The sequence below is a fragment of the Thalassophryne amazonica genome, chromosome 1 (genome assembly GCF_902500255.1).
Source record: "Thalassophryne amazonica chromosome 1, fThaAma1.1, whole genome shotgun sequence".
Classification (NCBI taxonomy): domain Eukaryota; kingdom Metazoa; phylum Chordata; class Actinopteri; order Batrachoidiformes; family Batrachoididae; genus Thalassophryne; species Thalassophryne amazonica.
This window is the reverse complement of record NC_047103.1, coordinates 3,405,828-3,430,538: the sequence shown is the minus strand read 5'-3', so window position 1 is coordinate 3,430,538 and position 24,711 is coordinate 3,405,828. Positions and strand designations below refer to the sequence as shown.

The 24,711-nt window shown below is 41.0% G+C and overlaps 1 protein-coding gene across 1 annotated transcript in view; it reads left to right on the top strand.

The window, feature by feature from the left end:
• The first annotated feature begins 3,916 nt into the window (after nucleotides 1–3,916).
• LOC117522776 (melanoma receptor tyrosine-protein kinase-like) overlaps nucleotides 3,917–24,711 on the top strand; it is a 132,840-nt gene continuing 112,045 nt past the window's right edge. The window contains 1 exon segment of the mRNA XM_034184204.1: nucleotides 3,917–4,114. Within this exon segment, the coding sequence (XP_034040095.1) occupies nucleotides 4,039–4,114 (76 nt within the window). The 5' untranslated portion in view covers nucleotides 3,917–4,038.

Below are 24,711 nucleotides of genomic sequence, written 5' to 3'. Positions count from 1 at the left end.
AGACCGGGTAAGAGTGGGTCAGACTGGATCACAGTGGGCCAGACCGTGTAAGAGTGTGTCAGACAGGGTAAGAGTGGGTCAGACCAGTTAAGAGTGGGTCAGACAGGGTAAGAATGGGTCAGACTGGGTAAGAGTGGGTCAACCCTGGTAAGAGTTGATCAGATAGGGTAAAAGTGGGTCGGACCACTTAAGAGTGGGTTGGACCGGTTAAGAATGAGTCAGACGGGGTAAATGTGGGTCAGACTGGGTAAGAGTGGGTCAGACTAGATCACAGTGGGCCAGACCGGGTAAGAGTGGGTCAGACCGGTTAAGAGTGGGTCAGACAGGATAAGAATGGGTCAGCCTGAGTAAGAGTGTGTCAGACCGGGTAAGAGTGGGTCAGACTTGGTAAACGTGGATCAGACTGGGTAAGAGTGGGTCAGACTGGGTCACAGTGGGTCAGACCTGGTAAGAGTGGGTCAGAGTAGATCACAGTGGGCCAGACTGGGTAAGAGTGGGTCAGACCAGGTAAGAGTGGGTCAGACTAGGTCACAGTGGGCCAGACCGGGTAAGAGTGGGTCAGACCGGTTAAGAGTGAGTTGGAACGGTTAAGAATGGGTCAGACTGTGTAAGAGTGGGTCAGACTGGGTCACAGTGGGCCAGACCGGGTAAGAGTGAGTTCGAACTGTTAAGAATGGGTCAGACAGGGTAAGAGTGGGTTGGACTGGTTAAGAATGGGTCAGACTGGGTCACAGTGGGTCAGACCGGTTAAGAGTGGGTCAGACCGGTTAAGAGTGGGTCAGACCGGTTAAGAATGGGTTAGCCTGAGTAAGAGTGTGTCAGAACAAGTAAGAGTGAGTAATACCTGGTAAGAGTGTCTCAGACTGGGTAAGAGTGGGCCAGAATGGGTCACAGTGGGCCTGACTGTGTAAGAGTGGGTCAGACAGTGTAAGATTGGGTCAGACCAGATAAGAGTGGGTAAGAATGGGTCAGACTGCATCACAGTGGACCACACCGGGTAAGAGTGTGTCGGACCGGTTAAGAGTGGGTCAGACTGGTTAAGAATGGGTTAGCCTGAGTAAGAGTGTGTCAGACGGGGTAAGAGTGGGTCATACCTGGTAAGAGTGTCTCAGACTGGGTAAGAGTGGGTCAGACTGGGTCACAGTGGGCCTGACCAGGTAAGAGTGGGCAAGACCGGGTAAGAATGGGTCAGCCCGGTTAAGATTGGGTCAGACTGGGTAAGAGTGGGTCAGACAGGGTAACAGTGGGTCAGACTGGATCACAGTGGGCCAGACCGAGTAAGAATGGGCCACACGTGTAAGAATGTGTCAGACAGGGTAAGAATGGGTCAAACTGGGTAAGTGTGGGCCAGCCAGATCAGGTAATAGTGGGTCAGACAGGGTAAGAATGAGTCAGAATGGGTAAGAGTGGGTCAGATCGGGTAAGAGTGGATCAGACTAGGTCACAGTGGGCCAGACTGGGTAAAAGTGGGGTGGACAGGTTAAGACTGGGTCAGACAGGGTAAGAATTGCTCAGACTGGGTAAGAGTGGGCCAGACAGGAGAAGAGTAATCAGACTGGGTCACAGTGGGCCAGACCGGGTAAGAGTGGGTCAGACCGGTTAAGAGTGGGTCAGACCGGTTAAGAATGGGTCAACCTGAGTAAGAGTGTGTCAGACCGGGCCCGATTGGGTTACAGTGGGCCAGACCAGGTAAGAGTGGGTCAGACTGGATCACAGTGGGCCAGGAGGGTAAGAGTGGGCCAGACCGTGTAAGAGTGGGTCAGACCCGGTAAGAGTGGGCAGACTGGGTCACAGTGGGCCAGACCGAGTAAGAGTGGGCCAGACCATGTAAGAATGGGTCAGACAGGGTAGGAATGGGTCAGAATGAGTAAGAGTTGGTCAATCCTGTTAAGAGTTGATCAGACAGGGTAAGAGTGGGTCAGACTGGATCACAGTGGGCCAGACTGAGTGAGAATGGGCCAACCCGGGTAAGAGTGGGTCAGACTGGATCACAGTGGGCCAGACCGAGTAAGAGTGGGACACACAATCAATCAATCAATCAATTTTATTTATATAGCGCCAAATCACAACAAACAGTTGCCCCAAGGCGCTTTACATTGTAAGGCAAGGCCATACAATAATTACGTAAAAACCCCAACGGTCAAAACGACCCACTGTGAGCAAGCACTTGGAGACAGTGGGAAGGAAAAACTCCCTTTTAACAGGAAGAAACCTCCAGCAGAACCAGGCTCAGGGAGGGGCAGTCTTCTGCTGGGACTGGTTGGGGCTGAGTGAGAGAACCAGGAAAAAGTACATGCTGTGGAGGGGAGCAGAGATCAATCACTAATGATTAAATGCAGAGTGGTGCATACAGAGCAAAAAGAGAAAGAAAGAAAGAAACACTCATTGCATCATGGGAACCCCCCAGCAGTCTAAGTCTATAGCAGCATAACTAAGGGATGGTTCAGGGTCACCTGATCCAGCCCTAACTATAAGCTTTAGCAAAAAGGAAAGTTTTAAGCCTAATCTTAAAAGTAGAGAGGTTATCTAATAGATTACAATTTGTTCATGTAAATGGGGAATCTTCTTCACAGACTAAGGTTAATTATGGAGTTCACAAGGTTGAGAGTGGATCAACCCTCTCAACCCTCAACACCCTCAACACTCTTGAGGGTTGACCCTCAAGAGTGGGTCAACCCTGGTAACCCTGGTACACTGTGTAAGAGTGGGTCAGACAGGGTAAGAATGGGTCAGACTGGGTAAAAGTGGGTCAACCCTGGTAAGAGTTGATGAGACAGGGTAAGAGAGGGTCAGACCATGTAAGAGTGGGTCAGACTCGATCACTGTGGGGCATACCGGGTAAGAGTGTGTCGGACCGGTTAAGAGTGGGTCAGACAGGGTAAGAATGGGTCAGACTGAGTAAGAGTGTGTCAGACCGGGTAAGAGTGGGTCAGACCGGGTCAGAGTGGCTCAGACTGGGTAAGAGTGGGTCAGACCGGGTAAGAGTGGGTCAGACCGGGTAAGAGTGGGTCAGAATGGGTCACAATAGGTCAGACCGGGTAAGAGTGGGTCGGACTAGATCAAAGTGGGCCAGACTGTGTAGTGGGTCAGACTGGGTCACAGTGGGCCAGACCGGATAAGGGTGGGTCGGACCGGTTAAGAGTGGGTTGGACCGTTTAAGATTGGGTCAGACTGGGTAAAAGTGGGTCAGACTGGGTAAGAGTCAGACTGGGTAAGAGTGGGTCAGACCAGGTAAGAATGGGTCAGACCGGGTAACAGTGGGTCAGACTAGGTAAGAGTGGGCCAGACCGGGTAATAGTGGGTCAGAGTCTCTCTCTCTCTCTCTCTCTGTGTCTCTGTCTCTCCCCCCCTCCTCTCTCTCTCTCTCTCTCTCTCTGTGTGTGTCTCTGTCTCTCTCTCCCCCCCCCCCCCCCCCCCCCCTCTCTCTCTCTCTCTCTCTCTCTCTCTCTCTGTGTGTGTCTCTGTCTCTCCCCCCCCCCCCCCCCCCCCTCTCTCTCTCTCTCTCTCTCTCTCCCCCCCTCCTCTCTCTCTCTCTCTCTCTCTCTCTCTGTGTGTCTCTGTCTCTCCCCCCCCCTCTCTCTCTCTCTCTCTCTCTCTCTCTCTGTGTGTGTCTCGGTGTCTCTCTCCCCCCCCCCCTCCTCTCTCTCTCTCTCTCTCTCTCCCCCCCTCCTCTCTCTCTCTCTCTCTGTGTGTGTCTCTGTCTCTCTCCCCCCCGCCTCTTCTCTCTCTCTCTCTCTCTCTCCCCCCCCTCCTCTCTCTCTCTCTCTCTGTGTGTGTCTCTGTCTCTCTCCCCCCCGCCTCTTCTCTCTCCTCTCCTCTCTCTCTCCCCCCCCTCCTCTCTCTCCTCTCTCTGTGTGTGTCTCTGTCTCTCCCCCCCCCCCCTCTCTCTCTCTCTCTCTCTCTCTCTCTCTGTGTGTCTCTGTCTCTCTCTCAGCAGAGTTTTTTGGCTCCATGGAGGAAACATTCGGAGCAAACTGACTTTAGGAGGACGGGCAGAGGGATTTTTTTCTTTCGGAGGATAAGCAGACGGATTTAATCATGTCGTCCGGAGGATCGGCGGCGTTTCTGCTGCTGTTCTTTAGCCGCTGTTGGTGCACTGATCCCGGCAGCAGAGGTGAGACACGAACCGAACGAGTTTAAAAACAGCTGAAAACCGCAGACAATTTCAATCAGTTCAGTGTATTTAAACGAGATAAAAGTTCCTCAAATTGACTTGAAGTTAATATTAAGTCATTTAAAAGCAATTATGAAGTCTTCCTACTGTAATAATTCTGACGATATAAACAGATTTAAACAGACAACGATAATAAAAATTACAGTGCGTCTGGAGAGTGTTCACAGCCTTATTCCAAAATGGTTGAAATTTATGTATATTTTTCTTCAGAATTCTCCACACAGTACCCCATGATGACATATGAAATGTTTTTTTTTAGATTTTATCTAATGGATTTAAATCAATTTTATAAAATCCTTATAAAATATTAAAATCCTTGAGATGTTTCTGCAGCTTAATTGGAGTCCACCTGGGGTAAATTCAGTTGAATGGACTTGATTTGGAAAGACACACACCTGTCTACATATAAGGTCCCACAGTTGACAGTCAGAGCACAAACCAAGTATGAAGTCAAAGGAATTGTCTGTAGACCTCCAAGAAAGGATTGTCTGGAGGCACAAATCTGGGGAAGGGAACAGAAACATTTCTGCTGCTTTGAAGGTCCCAATGAGCACAGTGGTCTCCATCATCCAGAAATGGAAGAAGTTCAGATCCAACAGGAGTCTTCCTGGAGCTGGCCACCGGTCTAAACTGAGCGGTTGGGGGCGAAGGTCTTTAGTCAGGTAGGTGACAAGAACCCAATGGTCACTCCGTCAGAGCTCCAGTATTCCTCTGTGGAGAGAGGAGAACTTTCCAGAAGGTCAACCATCTCTGCAGCAATCCAAGAATCAGGCCTGTATGGTAGAGTGTCCAGACGGAAGCCACTCCTTAGTAAAAGGCACATGGCAGCCCACCTGGAGTATGACAAAAGGCACCTGAAGGACTCTCAGACCAGGAGAAACAAAATTCTCTGGTTTGATGAGACAAAGATTGAACTCTTTGGCATCATGTTTGGAGGAAACCAGGCACCATCACTACAGTGAAGCATGGTGGCAGCATCATGCTGTGGGGATGTTTTTCATCAGCAGGAACTGGGAGACTAGTCAGGATTGAGGGAAAGATGAATGCAGCAATGTACAGACACGTCCTGGATGAAAACCTTCTCCAGAGCGCTCTTGACCTCAGACTGGGGCAACGGTTCATCTTTCAGCAGGACAGTGACCCTAAGCACACAGCCAAGATATCAAAGGAGTGGCTTCAGGACAACTCTGTGAATGTCCTTGAGTGGCCCAGTCAGAGCCCAGACCTGAATCCGATTGAACATCTCTGGAGAGATCTGAAAATGTCTGTGCACCGACGCTCCCCATCCAACCTGATGGAGCTTGAGAGGTGCTGCGAAGAGGAATGGACCAAACTGCCCAAAGATAGATGCACCAAGCTTGTGGAATCATATTCAAGAAGACTTGAGGCTGGAACTGCTGCCAAAGGTGCATCAACAAAGTATTGAATAAAGGCAGTGAATACTTATGGACATGTGATTCCATAAAATCATCTTCTATGGAAATAGAAGACTTAACAGTATTCCCTGAAAACTCCCTTCTGTCTGATCATTTCTTAATAACATTTACATTTACTCTGATGGACTACCCAGCAGTGGGGAATAAGTTTCATTACACTAGAAGTCTTTCAGAAAGCGCTGTAACTAGGTTTAAGGATATGATTCCTTCTTTATGTTCTCTAATGCCATATACCAACACAGTGCAGAGTAGCTACCTAAACTCTGTAAGTGAGATAGAGTATCTCGTCAATAGTTTTACATCCTCATTGAAGACAACTTTGGATGCTGTAGCTCCTCTAAAAAAGAGAGCTTTAAATCAGAAGTGCCTGACTCCGTGGTATAACTCACAAACTCGTAGCTTAAACAGATAACCCGTAAGTTGGAGAGGAAATGGCGTCTCACTAATTTAGAAGATCTTCACTTAGCCTGGAAAAAGAGTCTGTTGCTCTATAAAAAAGCCCTCCGTAAAGCTAGGACATCTTTCTACTCATCACTAATTGAAGAAAATAAGAACAACCCCAGGTTTCTTTTCAGCACTGTAGCCAGGCTGACAAAGAGTCAGAGCTCTATTGAGCCGAGTATTCCTTTAACTTTAACTAGTAATGACTTCATGACTTTCTTTGCTAACAAAATTTTAACTATTAGAGAAAAAATTACTCATAACCATCCCAAAGACGTATCGTTATCTTTGGCTGCTTTCAGTGATGCCGGTATTTGGTTAGACTCTTTCTCTCCGATTGTTCTGTCTGAGTTATTTTCATTAGTTACTTCATCCAAACCATCAACATGTTTATTAGACCCCATTCCTACCAGGCTGCTCAAGGAAGCCCTACCATTATTTAATGCTTCGATCTTAAATATGATCAATCTATCTTTGTTAGTTGGCTATGTACCACAGGCTTTTAAGGTGGCAGTAATTAAACCATTACTTAAAAAGCCATCACTTGACCCAGCTATCTTAGCTAATTATAGGCCAATCTCCAACCTTCCTTTTCTCTCAAAAATTCTTGAAAAGGTAGTTGTAAAACAGCTAACTGATCATCTGTGTTATGTGTCGGACGCAGCTCGGAGAACCGACCAGCGTTTGAAGGACCCAGTATGAAATAAGCAGAGCACGGTACAAAGGCTAACTGAATTTAATACATAACAGTGATACAAAAAATAACAAAAGAAAGTGCGGTCTGGCGTGGTGCGCTCCCAGCAGCGCTAACGGTCCGGAGCCAGAAGCTGTTCGGACCCAAGGACCCCGCCGACACCCCCCAGGTGGCCGCAACAAACCGAATCTGTGAAAGAAGGAACCATTATGTGAGTCCACACTCTACACACAGAGAGAACACTTAAAGGTGTACAAACAGCAAACACTTCCTGGCTTGATTACTAATCAGCTTCCCAACCTGCAGGCATGGAACATCCAGTTCACAAAACTCCACTGCAGTGGAAGCCGATACATGACTAACATACAGCTCAATATAAAAAGGTGTGAGGGACACCACATTTACTGACTGTATAAATGTTAGTCACAAAATCTAACGTACCTCAGGAAGTGTGCTGACGAGCGTGAGACCTCACCCCCTCCTCTTTCACAGACCGTGCATCAAACCCTGGACGTTCTCTGCATCCACTGATGATGAGATGGCTCCCGAGACGACGATCTCACCCGTCTGGTCACAAGGTCGAGTCTCTGGCAAATACACACTGTATACTCCAGTCTTAAATGCCACCATGTTCCAATCCATATAGATGCACCTCAGCTGTGAGTCCTGACGAGCCGCAGGTGATCAGGGTGAGGTCCTGATAACCTCAGCAACACAGCCACTCAGTCCCAAATGCAAGCCACCTGGAAGGAAAAACAAAAGACAGAAACAAAAAGGCAGCCAGGCCCCCCAGCCATACAACAATCTGCAGAGGAATGGTCTATTTGAAGAGTTTCAGTCAGGTTTTAGAATTCATCATAGTACAGAAACAGCATTAGTGAAGGTTACAAATAATCTTCTTATGGCCTTGGACAGTGGACTCATCTCTGTGCTTGTTCTGTTAGACCTCAGTGCTGCTTTTGATACTGTTGACCATAAAAATTTTATTACAGAGATTAGAGCATGCCATAGGTATTAAAGGCACTGCGCTGCGGTGGTTTGAATCATATTTGTCTAATAGATTACAATTTGTTCATGTAAATGGGGAATCTTCTTCACAGACTAAAGTTAATTATGGAGTTCCACAAGGTTCTGTGCTAGGACCAATTTTATTCACTTTATACATGCTTCCCTTAGGCAGTATTATTAGACGGTATTGCTTAAATTTTCATTGTTATGCAGATGATACCCAGCTTTATCTATCCATGAAGCCAGAGGACACACACCAATTAGCTAAACTGCAGGATTGTCTTACAGACATAAAGACATGGATGACCTCTAATTTCCTGCTTTTAAACTCAGATAAAACTGAAGTTATTGTACTTGGCCCCACAAATCTTAGAAACATGGTGTCTAACCAGATCCTTACTCTGGATGGCATTACCCTGACCTCTAGTAATACTGTGAGAAATCTTGGAGTCATTTTTGATCAGGATATGTCATTCAAAGCGCATATTAAACAAATATGTAGGACTGCTTTTTTGCATTTACGCAATATCTCTAAAATCAATCAATCAATCAATCAACTTTTTTTTTATATAGCGCCAAATCACAACAAACAGTTGCCCCAAGGCGCTTTATATTGTAAGGCAAGGCCATACAATAATTATGAAAAACCCCAACGGTCAAAACGACCCCCTATGAGCAAGCACTTGGCTACAGTGGGAAGGAAAAACTCCCTTTTAACAGGAAGAAACCTCCAGCAGAACCAGGCTCAGGGAGGGGCAGTCTTCTGCTGAGACTGGTTGGGGCCGAGGGAAAGAACCAGGAAAAAGACATGCCGTGGAGGGGGGCAGAGATCGATCACTAATGATTAAATGCAGAGTGATGCATACAGAGCAAAAAGAGAAAGAAACAGTGCATCATGGGAACCCCCCCACAGTCTACGTCTAAAGCAGCATAACCAAGGGATGGTCCAGGGTCACCTGATCCAGCCCTAACTATAAGCCTTAGCGAAAAGGAAAGTTTTAAGCCTAATCTTAAAAGTAGAGAGGGTATCTGTCTCCCTGATCTGAATTGGGAGCTGGTTCCACAGGAGAGGAGCCTGAAAGCTGAAGGCTCTGCCTCCCATTCTACTCTTACAAACCCTAGGAACTACAAGTAAGCCTGCAGTCTGAGAGCGAAGCGCTCTAATGGGGTAATATGGTACTACGAGGTCCCTAAGATAAGATGGGACCTGATTATTCAAAACCTTATAAGTAAGAAGAAGAATTTTAAATTCTATTCTAGAATTAACAGGAAGCCAATGAAGAGAGGCCAACACGGGTGAGATATGCTCTCTCCTGCTAGTCCCCGTCAGTACTCTAGCTGCAGCATTTTGAATTAACTGAAGGCTTTTTAGGGAACTTTTAGGACAACCTGATAATAATGAATTACAATAGTCCAGTCTAGAGGAAATAAATGCATGAATTAGTTTTTCAGCATCACTCTGAGACAAGACCTTTCTGATTTTAGAGATATTGCGTAAATGCAAAAAAGCAGTCCTACATATTTGTTTAATATGCGCTTTGAATGACATATCCTGATCAAAAATGACTCCAAGATTTCTCACAGTATTACTAGAGGTCAGGGTAATGCCATCCAGAGTAAGGATCTGGTTAGACACCATGTTTCTAAGATTTGTGGGGCCAAGTACAATAACTTCAGTTTTATCTGAGTTTAAAAGCAGGAAATTAGAGGTCATCCATGTCTTTATGTCTGTAAGACAATCCTGCAGTTTAGCTAATTGGTGTGTGTCCTCTGGCTTCATGGATAGATAAAGCTGGGTATCATCTGCGTAACAATGAAAATTTAAGCAATACCGTCTAATAATACTGCCTAAGGGAAGCATGTATAAAGTGAATAAAATTGGTCCTAGCACAGAACCTTGTGGAACTCCATAATTAACTTTAGTCTGTGAAGAAGATTCCCCATTTACATGAACAAATTGTAATCTATTAGACAAATATGATTCAAACCACCGCAGCGCAGTGCCTTTAATACCTATGGCATGCTCTAATCTCTGTAATAAAATTTTATGGTCAACAGTATCAAAAGCAGCACTGAGGTCTAACAGAACAAGCACAGAGATGAGTCCACTGTCCGAGGCCATAAGAAGATCATTTGTAACCTTCACTAATGCTGTTTCTGTACTATGATGAATTCTAAAACCTAAACCTAAAAATGAAGCTGGCTTGTCCAAATGTGCTTTAGCATACCTCAAGTGACTCTGTTTGTGGCGTGTACACAGAAAAGGCTTCCTCTGCATTACAGCATCATACAGCATCTCTTTGTGCAAAGTGCGCTGTATAGTTGAACCATGCACAAAGACACTATCTGCAGCAAGATCATGTTGTAGGTCTTTGGAGCAGGTCTGTGGGTTGACTATGACTGTTCTCATTGTCCTTTGCTTCAGCTTGTCTGAGGTTTTCTTGGCCTGCCACTTCGGGCCTTAACTAGTACTGTGCCTGTGGTCTTCCATTTCCTCACTATGTTCCTCACAGTGGAAACTTTTTGTATCCTTCCCCTAAACCAGAGGTCTCAAACTCATTTCAGAAAGGGCTGAGAGGGTGCAGGTTTTCTTTGCAGTCACTGATTCCACCAGGTGATTTCACTGATTAACTGATTCCACCTTCTCAAAGTGATGATAATCAGTGAAATCACCTGGTGGAATCAGTGGCTGCAAAGAAAACCTGCACCCTCTCGGCCCTTTCTGGAATGAGTTTGAGACAACTGCCCTAAACCATGATGTTGAACAATCTTTGTTTTCAGGTCATTTGAGAGTTGTTTAGAGGCTCTCATGTTGCCACTCATTAGAAGAGATGCAAAGAGGGGAAACATTGGAAATGGCCACCTTAAATACCCTTTCTCGTGATTAGATTCACCTCTGTAAGGAAGTCAAGGGTCAGTGAGCTTAACAAACCAATTTTATGTTCCAATAATTAGTGCTAAATGTATTCAAATCAATAAAATGACAAGCGTGCCCAAATTTATGCACCTGTCCAATTTTGTTTAAATAATTATTGCACACTTTCTGTAAATACTAGAAACTTCATTTCACTTCTCAAATATCACTGTTTGTCTGCTATATGATATATTTAACTGAAATGTCTGATCCGTACAACCAATGACTTATAAAGGAAAATCATGAAAATTATCAGGCCTGCCAAAACTTTTGCATACAATTGTATGGTAGAGTGGTCATACAAGCTACCATACTCTACCATATTGCAGAGATTATTTGCCATTTTTGGCATATAAAACTGGGTGTCATCAGCACAACAATGAAGAAAGAACTTGTACATTTCAAAATAAAATGAACTGAAGTTACCCTTGAGAATTTTAGAAGGGCCTTAATGCAGCAGGATTGGTGTGATAATGATGACATTGACAGATCATATAAATCTTTTATCACCATTATTTTGAATTTGTACGATAGATATTGTCTGTTGGTGCCACAAAGTAAAAATGCTCAAAAAACTGACAAACCTTGGGTTACAAAGGGAGTCCAGAATGCATGCAAAAAGAAAAATCTTTTGGACAAGCAGTTTATAAAATTTAGAATTAAGGAGGCTGAAAGTAAATATAAGATATACAAAAATAAATTAACGAATATCATGCGATCATGTAAGAAAAAAATAAAACCAACATTACTGGCACCTGGAAGATATGAAATTAAATTATTAACAAGAGGAAAACAGTTAAAGATTATCCAACTTATTTTTATGCAGATTCTGATAAAACTGTAAAAACAATAAAGTTATTGCAGATCATTTTAGTAATTATTTTGTTAATGTGGGTAAAAATTTATCAAATTCAATTATATCTTGTAAAACACATTCTGTGGACCACAATAAATTAATTAATACTGTTTTGGATTCAATATACATTAGAGAAGTAGATGAAAACGAAATTATCAACATTGTTTATAAATTAAATGGGAAAAAAAATCAACTGACTGTGATAACTTTAGTATGTGTTTGATCAAAAATATTATTCATTGTATTATTAAACCTTTAACTTATATTTGCAATTTATCACTAATGACTTGGAAATTCTTCTAAAATGAAAATAGCTAAGGTGATACCTTTGTTTAAATCTGGTGACAAGCATGTCTTTTCAAATTATAGGCCAATTTCTTTATCACAGTTTTCTAAAATTCTGGAAAAAAATATTTGTAAAGAGGCTGAATGATTTTACGAGGTCTGTTAGAAAAGTATCGGACCTTTTTATTTTTTGCAAAAACCTGATGGATTTGAATCACGTGTGCTTGCATGAGCCAACCTTGAACCTTCGTGCGCATGCGTGAATTTTTTTACGTCTGTCGACTGCGTCATTTGCTGGTAAGCAGCCTTTTTGTGGGACGTGTGCAGTGCGCTCATCGGATTTTCATTGCAAGGAAAAAAACGGAACGACTGGAGCAGCGCTGCATCAAATTTTGCTAGAAACTGGGCGACAGGCAGGTGGAAACCATTCGGAAGATTCAAACGGCTTTCGGTGGCTTTTCAGTCGTGTGACTATCCGAGAAATTGTGGAAAAAGTGGGCATCATTTTTCGGAGTCCAGCATGTCCTGAGACTTCAACACGAAGGTGCTTTTGCTCCGCCGTTAGCAGCTTCGGCACACATTTCACCGCCACTCTTTTCATGGCCAAATCTTCTGTCACAGTGGAATGTGCCGAAAAAGTGCTGATGTCCACCTCTTCCGCAATTTCTCGGACAGTCACACAACGGTCCCGCATCACCACAGCGTTCACTTTGGAAATGATCTGGTCATTTCAGCATGTTGATGGCCGACCGGAGCGTGGCTCGCTCTCCACCGTTGTGCGGACGTCTTTAAACTGGTTGTAAGCTCCTTAATCTGTGTGATGCCTATAGGATCGTCACCGAAAGCCGTCTGAATCTTCTGAATGGTTTTCACCTGGCTGTCGCTCAGTTTCTGGCAAAATTTGATGCAGCGCTGCTCCAGTCGTTCTGCCATTTTCCTTGCAATGAAAATCCACCAAGAGCACAACACCCATCCTCACACAAAGGCTGCTTGCCAGCAAATGACGCAATCGACAGGCGTGAAAAAATTCACGCATGCGCACGAAGGTTCAAGGTTGGCTCATGCAAGCACGCGTGATTCAAATCCATCAGGTTTTTGCAAAAAATAAAAAGGTCCGATACTTTTCTAACAGACCTCGTATATCCAAACATCATATACTTAGTGAACAGCAGTATGGTTTTAGAAAAAGTCGCATCACTTCCCTGGCTATAATTGATTTTGTTGAACAAGTTACAAATGCAATAAAGATGAAGCAATACAGTGAAGGGGTTTTCTTTGATTTACAGAAAGCATTTGATACCATAGATCATTCTTTATTATTGGACAAATTACAGAAGTACGGCATCAGAGGATTAGCCCTTGATTATAGGTAGTTATAGGTATCAGTGTGTTCATTTTGGAGGGACAAATTCAGAATTATTGAGGCTCACATGTGGGGTGCCCCAAGGGTCAGTCCTTGGGCCGTTGCTGTTTTTGTTGTATGTCAATGATATAAGTTTGGTGTCAAAGTCTGTGCGTTGTATTTTGTTTGCCGATGACACGACTGTGTTCGGTAGTGGGGACAATTTGGGACAACTTTTGGAAATGATGGAGAAGGAATTATTAAATTTTAAATATTGGTTTGATTCTAATAAATTGTCACTTCATTTTGGTAAGACTAAGTGTATTATATTTGGAAATAAGCCTTGTAATTTAAATAAAAACTTATCATTGAACAATGTTGAAATTGAAATTGTATCTGAAACTAAATTTCTTGGCATTTTTATTGATGATAAATTAAGTTGGAAAACTCACATAAATGATGTCAAATCTAAAATTTCAAAAGTTATTTCAATTTTGTATAAAGCACAATATTTTCTTCCCCAACATTCGTTGTTCGTTCATTACTTGTCACATATATGACCTATTGTATTGAGGTTTGGGGAAACATATATAAAGCAAAAACAAATTCAGGTTTTCTGTTACAAAAGAAAGCTATAAGAGTAGAGAAGCTTGAATCTTCGACTGGACTGGGTTGCTTGACGCGAGGACATTAACAGAGACAGAAACCTTAACAGAAACAAAGCTATAAGAGTTATAACTAAAAAAAAACACATTACGCACCAACAAACCAATTGTTTGCTTGTCTGTGTATTTTGAAATTTCAACATTTGGTGGATTATTTTATGATACAGATTATGTACAAAGTTAAAAATAAACTTTTGCCACTACACGTTCAAGAGTTGTTTAAAATGAGGGAGTCCAGTTATCATTTGTGAGGAACACTGATATTTGAGGGAAGAAAGATTTGAACAACTGTTAAAAGTCATTGTATTTCTGTAAAAGGTGTTAGAATTTGGAATAATTGTTCTGATAGTATTAAATCATCTGGTACATTGGTAGGTGTTAAAAGGCTTTATAAAAACAATGTAATTTCTTACTATAGTATGTTATATTAGGCTAATTGTTTTTGTGGTTCTTTTTTGTTTATTTGCACATCATATTCCTGATTATTCTGTTCTGTTCAGTTATGTTATTTTCTGATTGTTACCTTGTTTTGAGTGTATTTAAATGTGTATAGTAACTGGTGTACGGGGTGGGAGTTTATAAGCTTTAGCCCATGCCCTTTCGGCCGCACCCACTTGGGAAATTGTTTGAGTTGTTGTATTTTCTTTTCTTTTTGATTTGTTATGTTAGTAAGAGATTTTTATGTTGGTATTTTGTTTATGTGCATGCTGAATAAAACTGATCCATTCAAACTCATTCATTCATTCAAATATAATTCCACATCTTTACAGAATATATATTTATGAAAAAACAAAGGACCTAAAGCAGAACCCTGGGGTACTCTAAACCTCACCACAGAGGATCAAGTCTAGATTTTTTTTAAACAAATGTTTAATCACTCATCTGACATAATAAATAAATAAATAAGAAATCACCAAAAATGTATGCAAACAACTGCTCACAGTATGTAAAAGATGTAAAAATAATAAAACATCTATGAAAATTTGAAGAACAAAGGTCAAGTGAAGAATTGTCTTGTGAAGTGGCTTCCTTTAGAAGCATTCTGATCATTTATTGAATGTATTAAATTATTATCAGTGTTTCTGAGCAGGAATCTGTGATTAAAATGTTGCAGCAATGAGTCAATCGAAATGTGCTATAAAATGTTGTTTGCTGTTGTCATCAAAGTGACAATGAAATGAAATGAAAGCAACCAGATTAACAAAATATGGTTACATGTGGTTACTATAAAAATATACAAAACAGACAACAAAGCAGATTTACTCATGTCTTCTTCTTCATCTTTCGGCTGCTCCCATTAGGGGGCACCACAGTAGGTCAGACGTTTCCATCTCACCCTGTCCTCTGTAGCCTCTCTAGCTTCCTCTGTCCCACCAACCATGTCTACACCATCTACATGTCCTCCCTCAGCACATCCATAGGGAGGAGTGGGAGGCCAAAGAGGAAAACTCCTCTTTGGCCTCCCTCTTCTCCTCCTACCTGGTGGCTCCATCCTCAGCATCCTTCTCCCTATATACCCTGGGTCTCTCCTCTGCACATGTCCAAACCATCTCAATCTCGCCTCTTTGACTTTGTCTCCAAACCGTCCCACCTGAGCTGTCCCTCTGATATGTTCATTCCTAATCTTGTCCATTCTTGTCATTGCCAAAGAGAATCTCAACATCTTCAGCTCTGCCACCTGTGTTTTTGTTAGTGCCACTGTCTCTAACCCGTACAGCATAGCTGGTCTCACTACTGTCTTGTAAACTTTCTCCTTCACCCTTGCTGATATTATTTGGTCACAAATCACTCCTGCCACCTTTCTCCACCCACTCCACCCTGCCTGCACTCTCTTCTTCACCTCTCTACCACACTCTCCATTACTTTGGACAGTTGACCCCAAGTATTTAAACTCATCTACTTTCAACACTTCTACTCCTTGTAACTGCACTATTCCACTGGGCTCCCTCCCATTCACACACATGTACTCAGTCTTGCTTCGACTGACTTTCATTCCCCTTCTGTCCAGAGCACATCTCCACCTCTCCAGGCTAGACTCACCCTACTCTCACTGCAGATCACAATGTCATCTGCAAACATCATAGTCCATGGAGACTCCTGTCTGATCTCATCTGTCAACCTGTCCATCACCACTGCAAACAAGAAGGACTCAGAGCTGGTCCTTGGTGTAATCCCACCTCCACCTTGAATGAGTCTGTCATTCCTGCTGTGCATCTCACAGCTGTCACATTGTCCTTGTGCATGTCCTGTGCTACTCTCACATACTTCTCTGCCACTCCAGATCTCCTCATACCACAACTCTTCTCTTGGCACCCTATCATAAGCTTTCTCTAAATCCACAAACACACAAGGTAACTCCTTCTGGCCTTCTCTATACTTCTCCATCAGTACTCTCAGAGCAAACATTGCAGCTGTAGTGCTCTTTCCTGGCATGAAACCATATTGCTGCTCACAGTGCTTCACCTGTTTTCTAAGCCTAGCTTCTCCTACTTTTTCCCCATAACTTCATGCTGTGTCCGATCATCTTTATGCCTCTGTAGTTTCTGCAGCTCTGCATATCACGCTTTTTCTTAAAAATAGGAACCAGCACACTTTGTCTCCACTCCTCAGGTATCCTCTCACTTTCCAAGATTTTATTAAACAATCTGGTTAGAAACTCCACTGCCATCTCTCCAAGACATTTCCATGCCTCCACTGGAATGTCATCTGGACCAACTGCCTTTCCACTCTTCATCCTCTTCATAGCTGCCCTCATCCTTACTTATCCCTTGCACTTCCTGATTTACTTTCTCCACATCATTCATCCTTTTCTCTCTTATTTTCTTCATTCATCAGCTCCTCAAAATATTCCCTCCACCTTCTCAACACACTCTCCTCACTTGTCAGCACATTACCATCTGCATCTTTTATCATCCTAACCTGCTGCACATCCTTTCCAGCTCTGTCCCTTTGTCTGGCCAATCGGTACAAGTCTTTTTCTCCTTCCTTACTGTTCAAGTTCTTCAACAGTTCGCTAAATGCTTTTGCCACTTCTCTTTTCGCCTTACACTACATCTCCTTGTACTCCTGTCTACTTTCTTCATCTATTTGACTATCCTAAAAAAAATTCCAACCTCTTCCTCCTTATGCTTTCCTGGACATCTTCGTTCCACCACCAAGTCTCCTTGTCTTCCTTCCACTGTCCAGATGTCTCACCCACTACCTTCCTTGTTGTCTCCCTCACCACATCTGCAGTACTTTTCCAGTTGTCCAAAATTGCTTCCCCTCCATCCAGTGCGTCTCTCACCTGCTCACTGAATTTCACACAACAGTCTTCCTCCTTCAGCTTCCACCATCTGATCTTTTGTTGAGCCCTCACTCTGTTCTTCACCTCAAAAGTCATCCTACAAACCACCATCATGTGCTGTCGAGCTACACTCTCTCCTGCCACCACCTTACAGTCTCCACTTTCTTTCAGCTGCATCTCTTATACAGAATCTAGTCCACCTGTGTGCACCTTCTTCCACTCTTATATGTCACCCTGTGCTCCTCCCTTTTATTAAAGTAGGTGTTCACCACAGACATTTCCATCTTTTTTGCAAAATCAACTACCATCTGTCCTTCCACATTCCTGTCCTTGCTACCATATCTACCATTACTTCCTCATCACCTCTGTTCCCTTCACCAATATGCCCATTGAAGTCCGCGCCTGTCACCACTCTTTCATGCTTGGGTTCACCCTCCACCACCTCATCTAACACACTCCAGAAATCATCTTTCTCCATCATCTCGCAGTCTACCTGAGGGGCATATGTACTGATGATATTCATTATCACCCCTTCAATTTCCAACTTCACACTCATCACCCTGTCAGACACTCGCTTAAGCTCCAACACACTCTTAACATACTCTTCTTTTAAAATGACCCCAACACCATTTATCTTCCTGTCCTCACCGTGATACATATAACAACTTTCTTTCTTTATTGTTTATTTGATGAGGACAATTAATCAATCAATCAATCAATTTTTTTATATAGCGCCAAATCACAACAAACAGTTGCCCCAAGGCGCTTTATATTGTAAGGCAAGGCCATACAATAATTATGTAAAACCCCAACGGTCAAAACGACCCCCTGTGAGCAAGCACTTGGCTACAGTGGGAAGGAAAAACTCCCTTTTAACAGGAAGAAACCTCCAGCAGAACCAGGCTCAGGGAGGGGCAGTCTTCTGCTGGGACTGGTTGGGGCTGAGGGAGAGAACCAGGAAAAAGACATGCTGTGGAGGGGAGCAGAGATCGATCACTAATGATTAAATGCAGAGTGGTGCATACAGAGCAAAAAGAGAAAGAAACAGTGCATCATGGGAACCCCCCAGCAGTCTACGTCTATAGCAGCATAACTAAGGGATGGTTCAGGGTCACCTGATCCAGCCCTAACTATAAGCTTTAGCAAAAAGGAAAGTTTTAAGCCTAATCTTAAAAGTAGAGAGGGTGTCTGTCTCCCTGATCTGAATTGGGAGCTGGTTCCACAGGAGAGGAGCCTGAAAGCTGAAGGCTCTGCCTCCCATTCTACTCTTACAAACCCTAGGAACTACATGTAAGCCTGCAGTCCCTCTAATGATGGGATGGATGCCTTTCTGACTGAAACTCCTTTGACCTGAGTACCCCATTGTAAACAGGGGATAAAATGTGTCTCAGACCCCCTCCCCGATTAAGGCTGGGTTTCAAACGTTTGACAAAGAATGCCTCCTTGACCCCTCTCTCAAACCATTTCTTCTCTCTGGCTAATATTTTAACTTCCTTGTCCTCAAACATGTGGTTAGTGTCTTTAAGGTGGAGGTGAACCGCAGACTGAGGTCCACTGGCGCCCTCTCTGCGGTGCTGGTATAGCCTCAGTCTGCAGTTGACAACTGACAGTTTGACATTGTTGAATATTGTGATTGACAGCAGACAGTTTGATCTTGTTGAATATTTTGATTAACAGCTGACATTTTGATCTTGTTGAATATTATGATTGACAGCTGACAGTTTGATCTTGTTGAATATTGTGATTGACAACTGACAGTTTGATCTTGTTGAATACTGTGATTGACAGCGGACAGTTCGATCTTGTTGAATACTGTGATTGACAGCGGACAGTTTGACATTGTTGAATACTGTGATTGACAACTGACAGTTTGATCTTGTTGAATACTGTGATTGACAGCGGACAGTTCGATCTTGTTGAATACTGTGATTGACAGCGGACAGTTTGACATTGTTGAATACTGTGATTGACAACTGACAGTTTGATCTTGTTGAATACTGTGATTGACAGCGGACAGTTCGATCTTGTTGAATACTGTGATTGACAGCGGACAGTTTGACATTGTTGAATACTGTGATTGACAACTGACATTTTGATCTTGTTGAATATTATGATTGACAGCGGACAGTTTGATCTTGTTGAATATTGTGATTGACAGCTGACAGTTTGATCTTGTTGAATACTGTGATTGACAGCGGACAGTTTGACATTGTTGAATACTGTGATTGACAACTGACAGTTTGATCTTGTTGAATATTTTGATTAACAGCTGACATTTTGATCTTGTTGAATATTGTGATTGACAACTGACAGTTTGATCTTGTTGAATACTGTGATTGACAGCGGACAGTTTGACATTGTTGAATACTGTGATTGACAGTTGATCTTGTTGAATACTGTGATTGACAGCGGACAGTTTGACATTGTTGAATACTGTGATTGACAGCTGACAGTTTGATATTGTTGAATATTGTGATTGACAGCTGACAGTTTGATCTTGTAGAATATTTTCATTGACAGCTGACAGTTTGAGCTTGTTGAATATTGTGATTGACAGCTGACAGTTTGATATTGTTGAATATTGTGATTGACAGCTGACAGTTTGATCTTGTAGAATATTTTCATTGACAGCTGACAGTTTGAGCTTGTTGAATATTTTGACTGACAACTGACAGTTTGATCTTGTTTATTGTGATTGACAGCAGACAGTTTGATCTTGTTGAATACTGTGATTGACAGCTGACAGTTTGATATTGTTGAATATTATGATTGACAGCGGACAGTTTGATCTTGTTGAATATTTTCATTGACAGCTGACAGTTTGATCTTGTTGAATATTTTCATTGACAGCTGACAGTTTCATCTTGTTGAATATTGTGATTGACAGCGGACAGTTTGATCTTGTTGAATATTCTGATTGACAGCTGACAGTTTGATATCGCTGAATATTATGATTGACAGCTGACAGTTTGATATTGTTGAATATTGTGAATGACAACTGACAGTTTGATCTTGTTGAATATTATGATTGACAGCTGACAGTTTGATCTTGTTGAATACTGTGATTGACAACTGACAGTTTGATCTTGGTGAATATTGTAATTGACAGCAGACAGTTTGATATTGTTGAATACTGTGATTGACAGCTGACAGTTTGATATTGTTGAATATTGTGATTGACAGCAGACATTTTGATCTTGTTGAATATTTTGATTAACAGCTGACATTTTGATCTTGTTGAATATTATGATTGACAGCGGACAGTTTGATCTTGTTGAATATTATGATTGACAGCTGACAGTTTGATCTTGTTGAATATTTTCATTGACAGCTGACAGTTTCATCTTGTTGAATATTGTGATTGACAGTGGACAGTTTGATCTTGTTGAATATTATGATTGACAGCTGAGTTTGATATTGTTGAATATTGTGATTGACAACTGACAGTTTGATCTTGTTGAATATTATGATTGACAGCAGACAGTTTGATCTTGTTGAATACTGTGATTGACAATTGACAGTTTGATCTTGTTGAATATTGTGATTGACAACTGACAGTTTGATATTGTTGAATACTGTGATTGACAACTGACAGTTTGATATTGTTGAATATTGTTATTGACAACTGACAGTTTGATCTTGTTGAATATTTTGATTCACAACTGACAGTTTGATCTTGTTGAATACTGTGATTGACAGCTGACAGTTTGATATTGTTGAATACTGTGATTGACAGCAGACAGTTTGATCTTGTTGAATACTGTGATTGACAACTGACAGTTTGATCTTGTTTAATATTGTGATTGACAACTGACAGTTTGATCTTTTTTAATATTGTGATTGACAACTGACAGTTTGATCTTGTTGAATATTTTGATTGACAACTGACAGTTTGATATTGTTGAATATTGTGATTGACAGCTGACAGTTTGATCTTGTTGAATACTGTGATTGACAGCGGACAGTTTGACATTGTTGAATACTGTGATTGACAACTGACAGTTTGATCTTGTTGAATATTTTGATTAACAGCTGACATTTTGATCTTGTTGAATATTGTGATTGACAACTGACAGTTTGATCTTGTTGAATACTGTGATTGACAGCGGACAGTTTGACATTGTTGAATACTGTGATTGACAACTGACAGTTTGATCTTGTTGAATATTTTGATTAACAGCTGACATTTTGATCTTGTTGAATATTATGATTGACAGCGGACAGTTTGATCTTGTTGAATATTGTGATTGACAGCTGACAGTTTGATCTTGTAGAATATTTTCATTGACAGCTGACAGTTTGAGCTTGTTGAATATTGTGATTGACAGCTGACAGTTTGATCTTGTTGAATATTGTGATTGACAGCTGACAGTTTGATCTTGTAGAATATTTTCATTGACAGCTGACAGTTTGAGCTTGTTGAATATTTTGATTGACAACTGACAGTTTGATCTTGTTTATTGTGATTGACAGCAGACAGTTTGATCTTGTTGAATACTGTGATTGACAGCTGACAGTTTGATATTGTTGAATATTATGATTGACAGCGGACAGTTTGATCTTGTTGAATATTTTCATTGACAGCTGACAGTTTGATCTTGTTGAATATTTTCATTGACAGCTGACAGTTTCATCTTGTTGAATATTGTGATTGACAGCGGACAGTTTGATCTTGTTGAATATTCTGATTGACAGCTGACAGTTTGATATCGCTGAATATTATGATTGACAGCTGACAGTTTGATATTGTTGAATATTGTGATTGACAACTGACAGTTTGATCTTGTTGAATGTTATGATTGACAGCTGACAGTTTGATCTTGTTGAATACTGTGATTGACAACTGACAGTTTGATCTTGGTGAATATTGTAATTGACAGCAGACAGTTTGATATTGTTGAATACTGTGATTGACAGCTGACAGTTTGATATTGTTGAATATTGTGATTGACAGCAGACATTTTGATCTTGTTGAATATTTTGATTAACAGCTGACATTTTGATCTTGTTGAATATTATGATTGACAGCGGACAGTTTGATCTTGTTGAATATTATGATTGACAGCTGACAGTTTGATCTTGTTGAATATTTTCATTGACAGCTGACAGTTTCATCTTGTTGAATATTGTGATTGACAGCGGACAGTTTGATCTTGTTGAATATTTTGATTGACAGCTGACAGTTTGATATCGCTGAATATTATGATTGACAGCTGAGTTTGATATTGTTGAATATTGTGATTGACAACTGACAGTTTGATCTTGTTGAATATTATGATTGACAGCAGACAGTTTGATCTTGTTGAATACTGTGATTGACAACTGACAGTTTGATCTTGTTGAATATTGTGATTGACAACTGACAGTTTGATATTGTTGAATACTGTGATTGACAACTGACAGTTTGATAATGTTGAATATTGTGATTGACAACTGACAGTTTGATCTTGTTGAATATTTTGATTCACAACTGACAGTTTGATCTTGTTGAATACTGTGATTGACAGCTGACAGTTTGATATTGTTGAATACTGTGATTGACAGCAGACAGTTTGATCTTGTTGAATACTGTGATTGACAACTGACAGTTTGATCTTGTTTAATATTGTGATTGACAACTGACAGTTTGATCTTTTTTAATATTGTGATTGACAACTGACAGTTTGATCTTGTTGAATATTTTGATTGACAACTGACAGTTTGATCTTGTTGAATATTATGATTGACAACTGACATTTTGATCTTGTTGAATATTATGATTGACAGCTGATAGTTTGATCTTGTTGAATATTGTGATTGACAGCTGACAGTTTGATCTTGTTGAATATTTTCATTGACAGCTGACAGTTTGATATTGTTGAATACTGTGATTGACAGCCGACAGTTTGACATTGTTGAATATTATGAATGACAGCAGACAGTTTGACATTGTTGAATATTGTGAATGACAGCAGACAGTTTGATCTTGTTGAATATTTTGATTGACAGCTGACAGTTTGATCTTGTTGAATACTGTGATTGGCAACTGACAGTTTGATCTTGGTGAATATTGTAATTGACAGCAGACAGTTTGATATTGTTGAATACTGTGATTGACAGCTGACAGTTTGATCTTGTTGAATATTTTGATTAACAGCTGACATTTTGATCTTGTTGAATATTATGATTGACAGCGGACAGTTTGATCTTGTTGAATATTGTGATTGACAGCTGACAGTTTGATCTTGTAGAATATTTTCATTGACAGCTGACAGTTTGAGCTTGTTGAATATTGTGATTGACAGCTGACAGTTTGATATTGTTGAATATTGTGATTGACAGCTGACAGTTTGATCTTGTAGAATATTTTCATTGACAGCTGACAGTTTGAGCTTGTTGAATATTTTGATTGACAACTGACAGTTTGATCTTGTTTATTGTGATTGACAGCAGACAGTTTGATCTTGTTGAATACTGTGATTGACAGCTGACAGTTTGATATTGTTGAATATTATGATTGACAGCGGACAGTTTGATCTTGTTGAATATTTTCATTGACAGCTGACAGTTTGATCTTGTTGAATATTTTCATTGACAGCTGACAGTTTCATCTTGTTGAATATTGTGATTGACAGCGGACAGTTTGATCTTGTTGAATATTCTGATTGACAGCTGACAGTTTGATATCGCTGAATATTATGATTGACAGCTGACAGTTTGATATTGTTGAATATTGTGATTGACAACTGACAGTTTGATCTTGTTGAATATTATGATTGACAGCTAACAGTTTGATCTTGTTGAATACTGTGATTGACAACTGACAGTTTGATCTTGGTGAATATTGTAATTGACAGCAGACAGTTTGATATTGTTGAATACTGTGATTGACAGCTGACAGTTTGATATTGTTGAATATTGTGATTGACAGCAGACATTTTGATCTTGTTGAATATTTTGATTAACAGCTGACATTTTGATCTTGTTGAATATTATGATTGACAGCGGACAGTTTGATCTTGTTGAATATTATGATTGACAGCTGACAGTTTGATCTTGTTGAATATTTTCATTGACAGCTGACAGTTTCATCTTGTTGAATATTGTGATTGACAGCGGACAGTTTGATCATGTTGAATATTTTGATTGACAGCTGACAGTTTGATATCGCTGAATATTATGATTGACAGCTGAGTTTGATATTGTTGAATATTGTGATTGACAACTGACAGTTTGATCTTGTTGAATATTATGATTGACAGCAGACAGTTTGATCTTGTTGAATACTGTGATTGACAACTGACAGTTTGATCTTGTTGAATATTGTGATTGACAACTGACAGTTTGATATTGTTGAATACTGTGATTGACAACTGACAGTTTGATATTGTTGAATATTGTGATTGACAACTGACAGTTTGGTATTACTGAATATTTTGATTGACAACTGACATTTTGATCTTGTTGAATATTATGATTGACAGCTGACAGTTTGATATCGCTGAATATTATGATTGACAGCTGACAGTTTGATATTGTTGAATATTGTGATTGACAACTGACAGTTTGATCTTGTTGAATATTTTGATTGACAGCTGATAGTTTAATCTTGTTAAATATTGTGATTGACA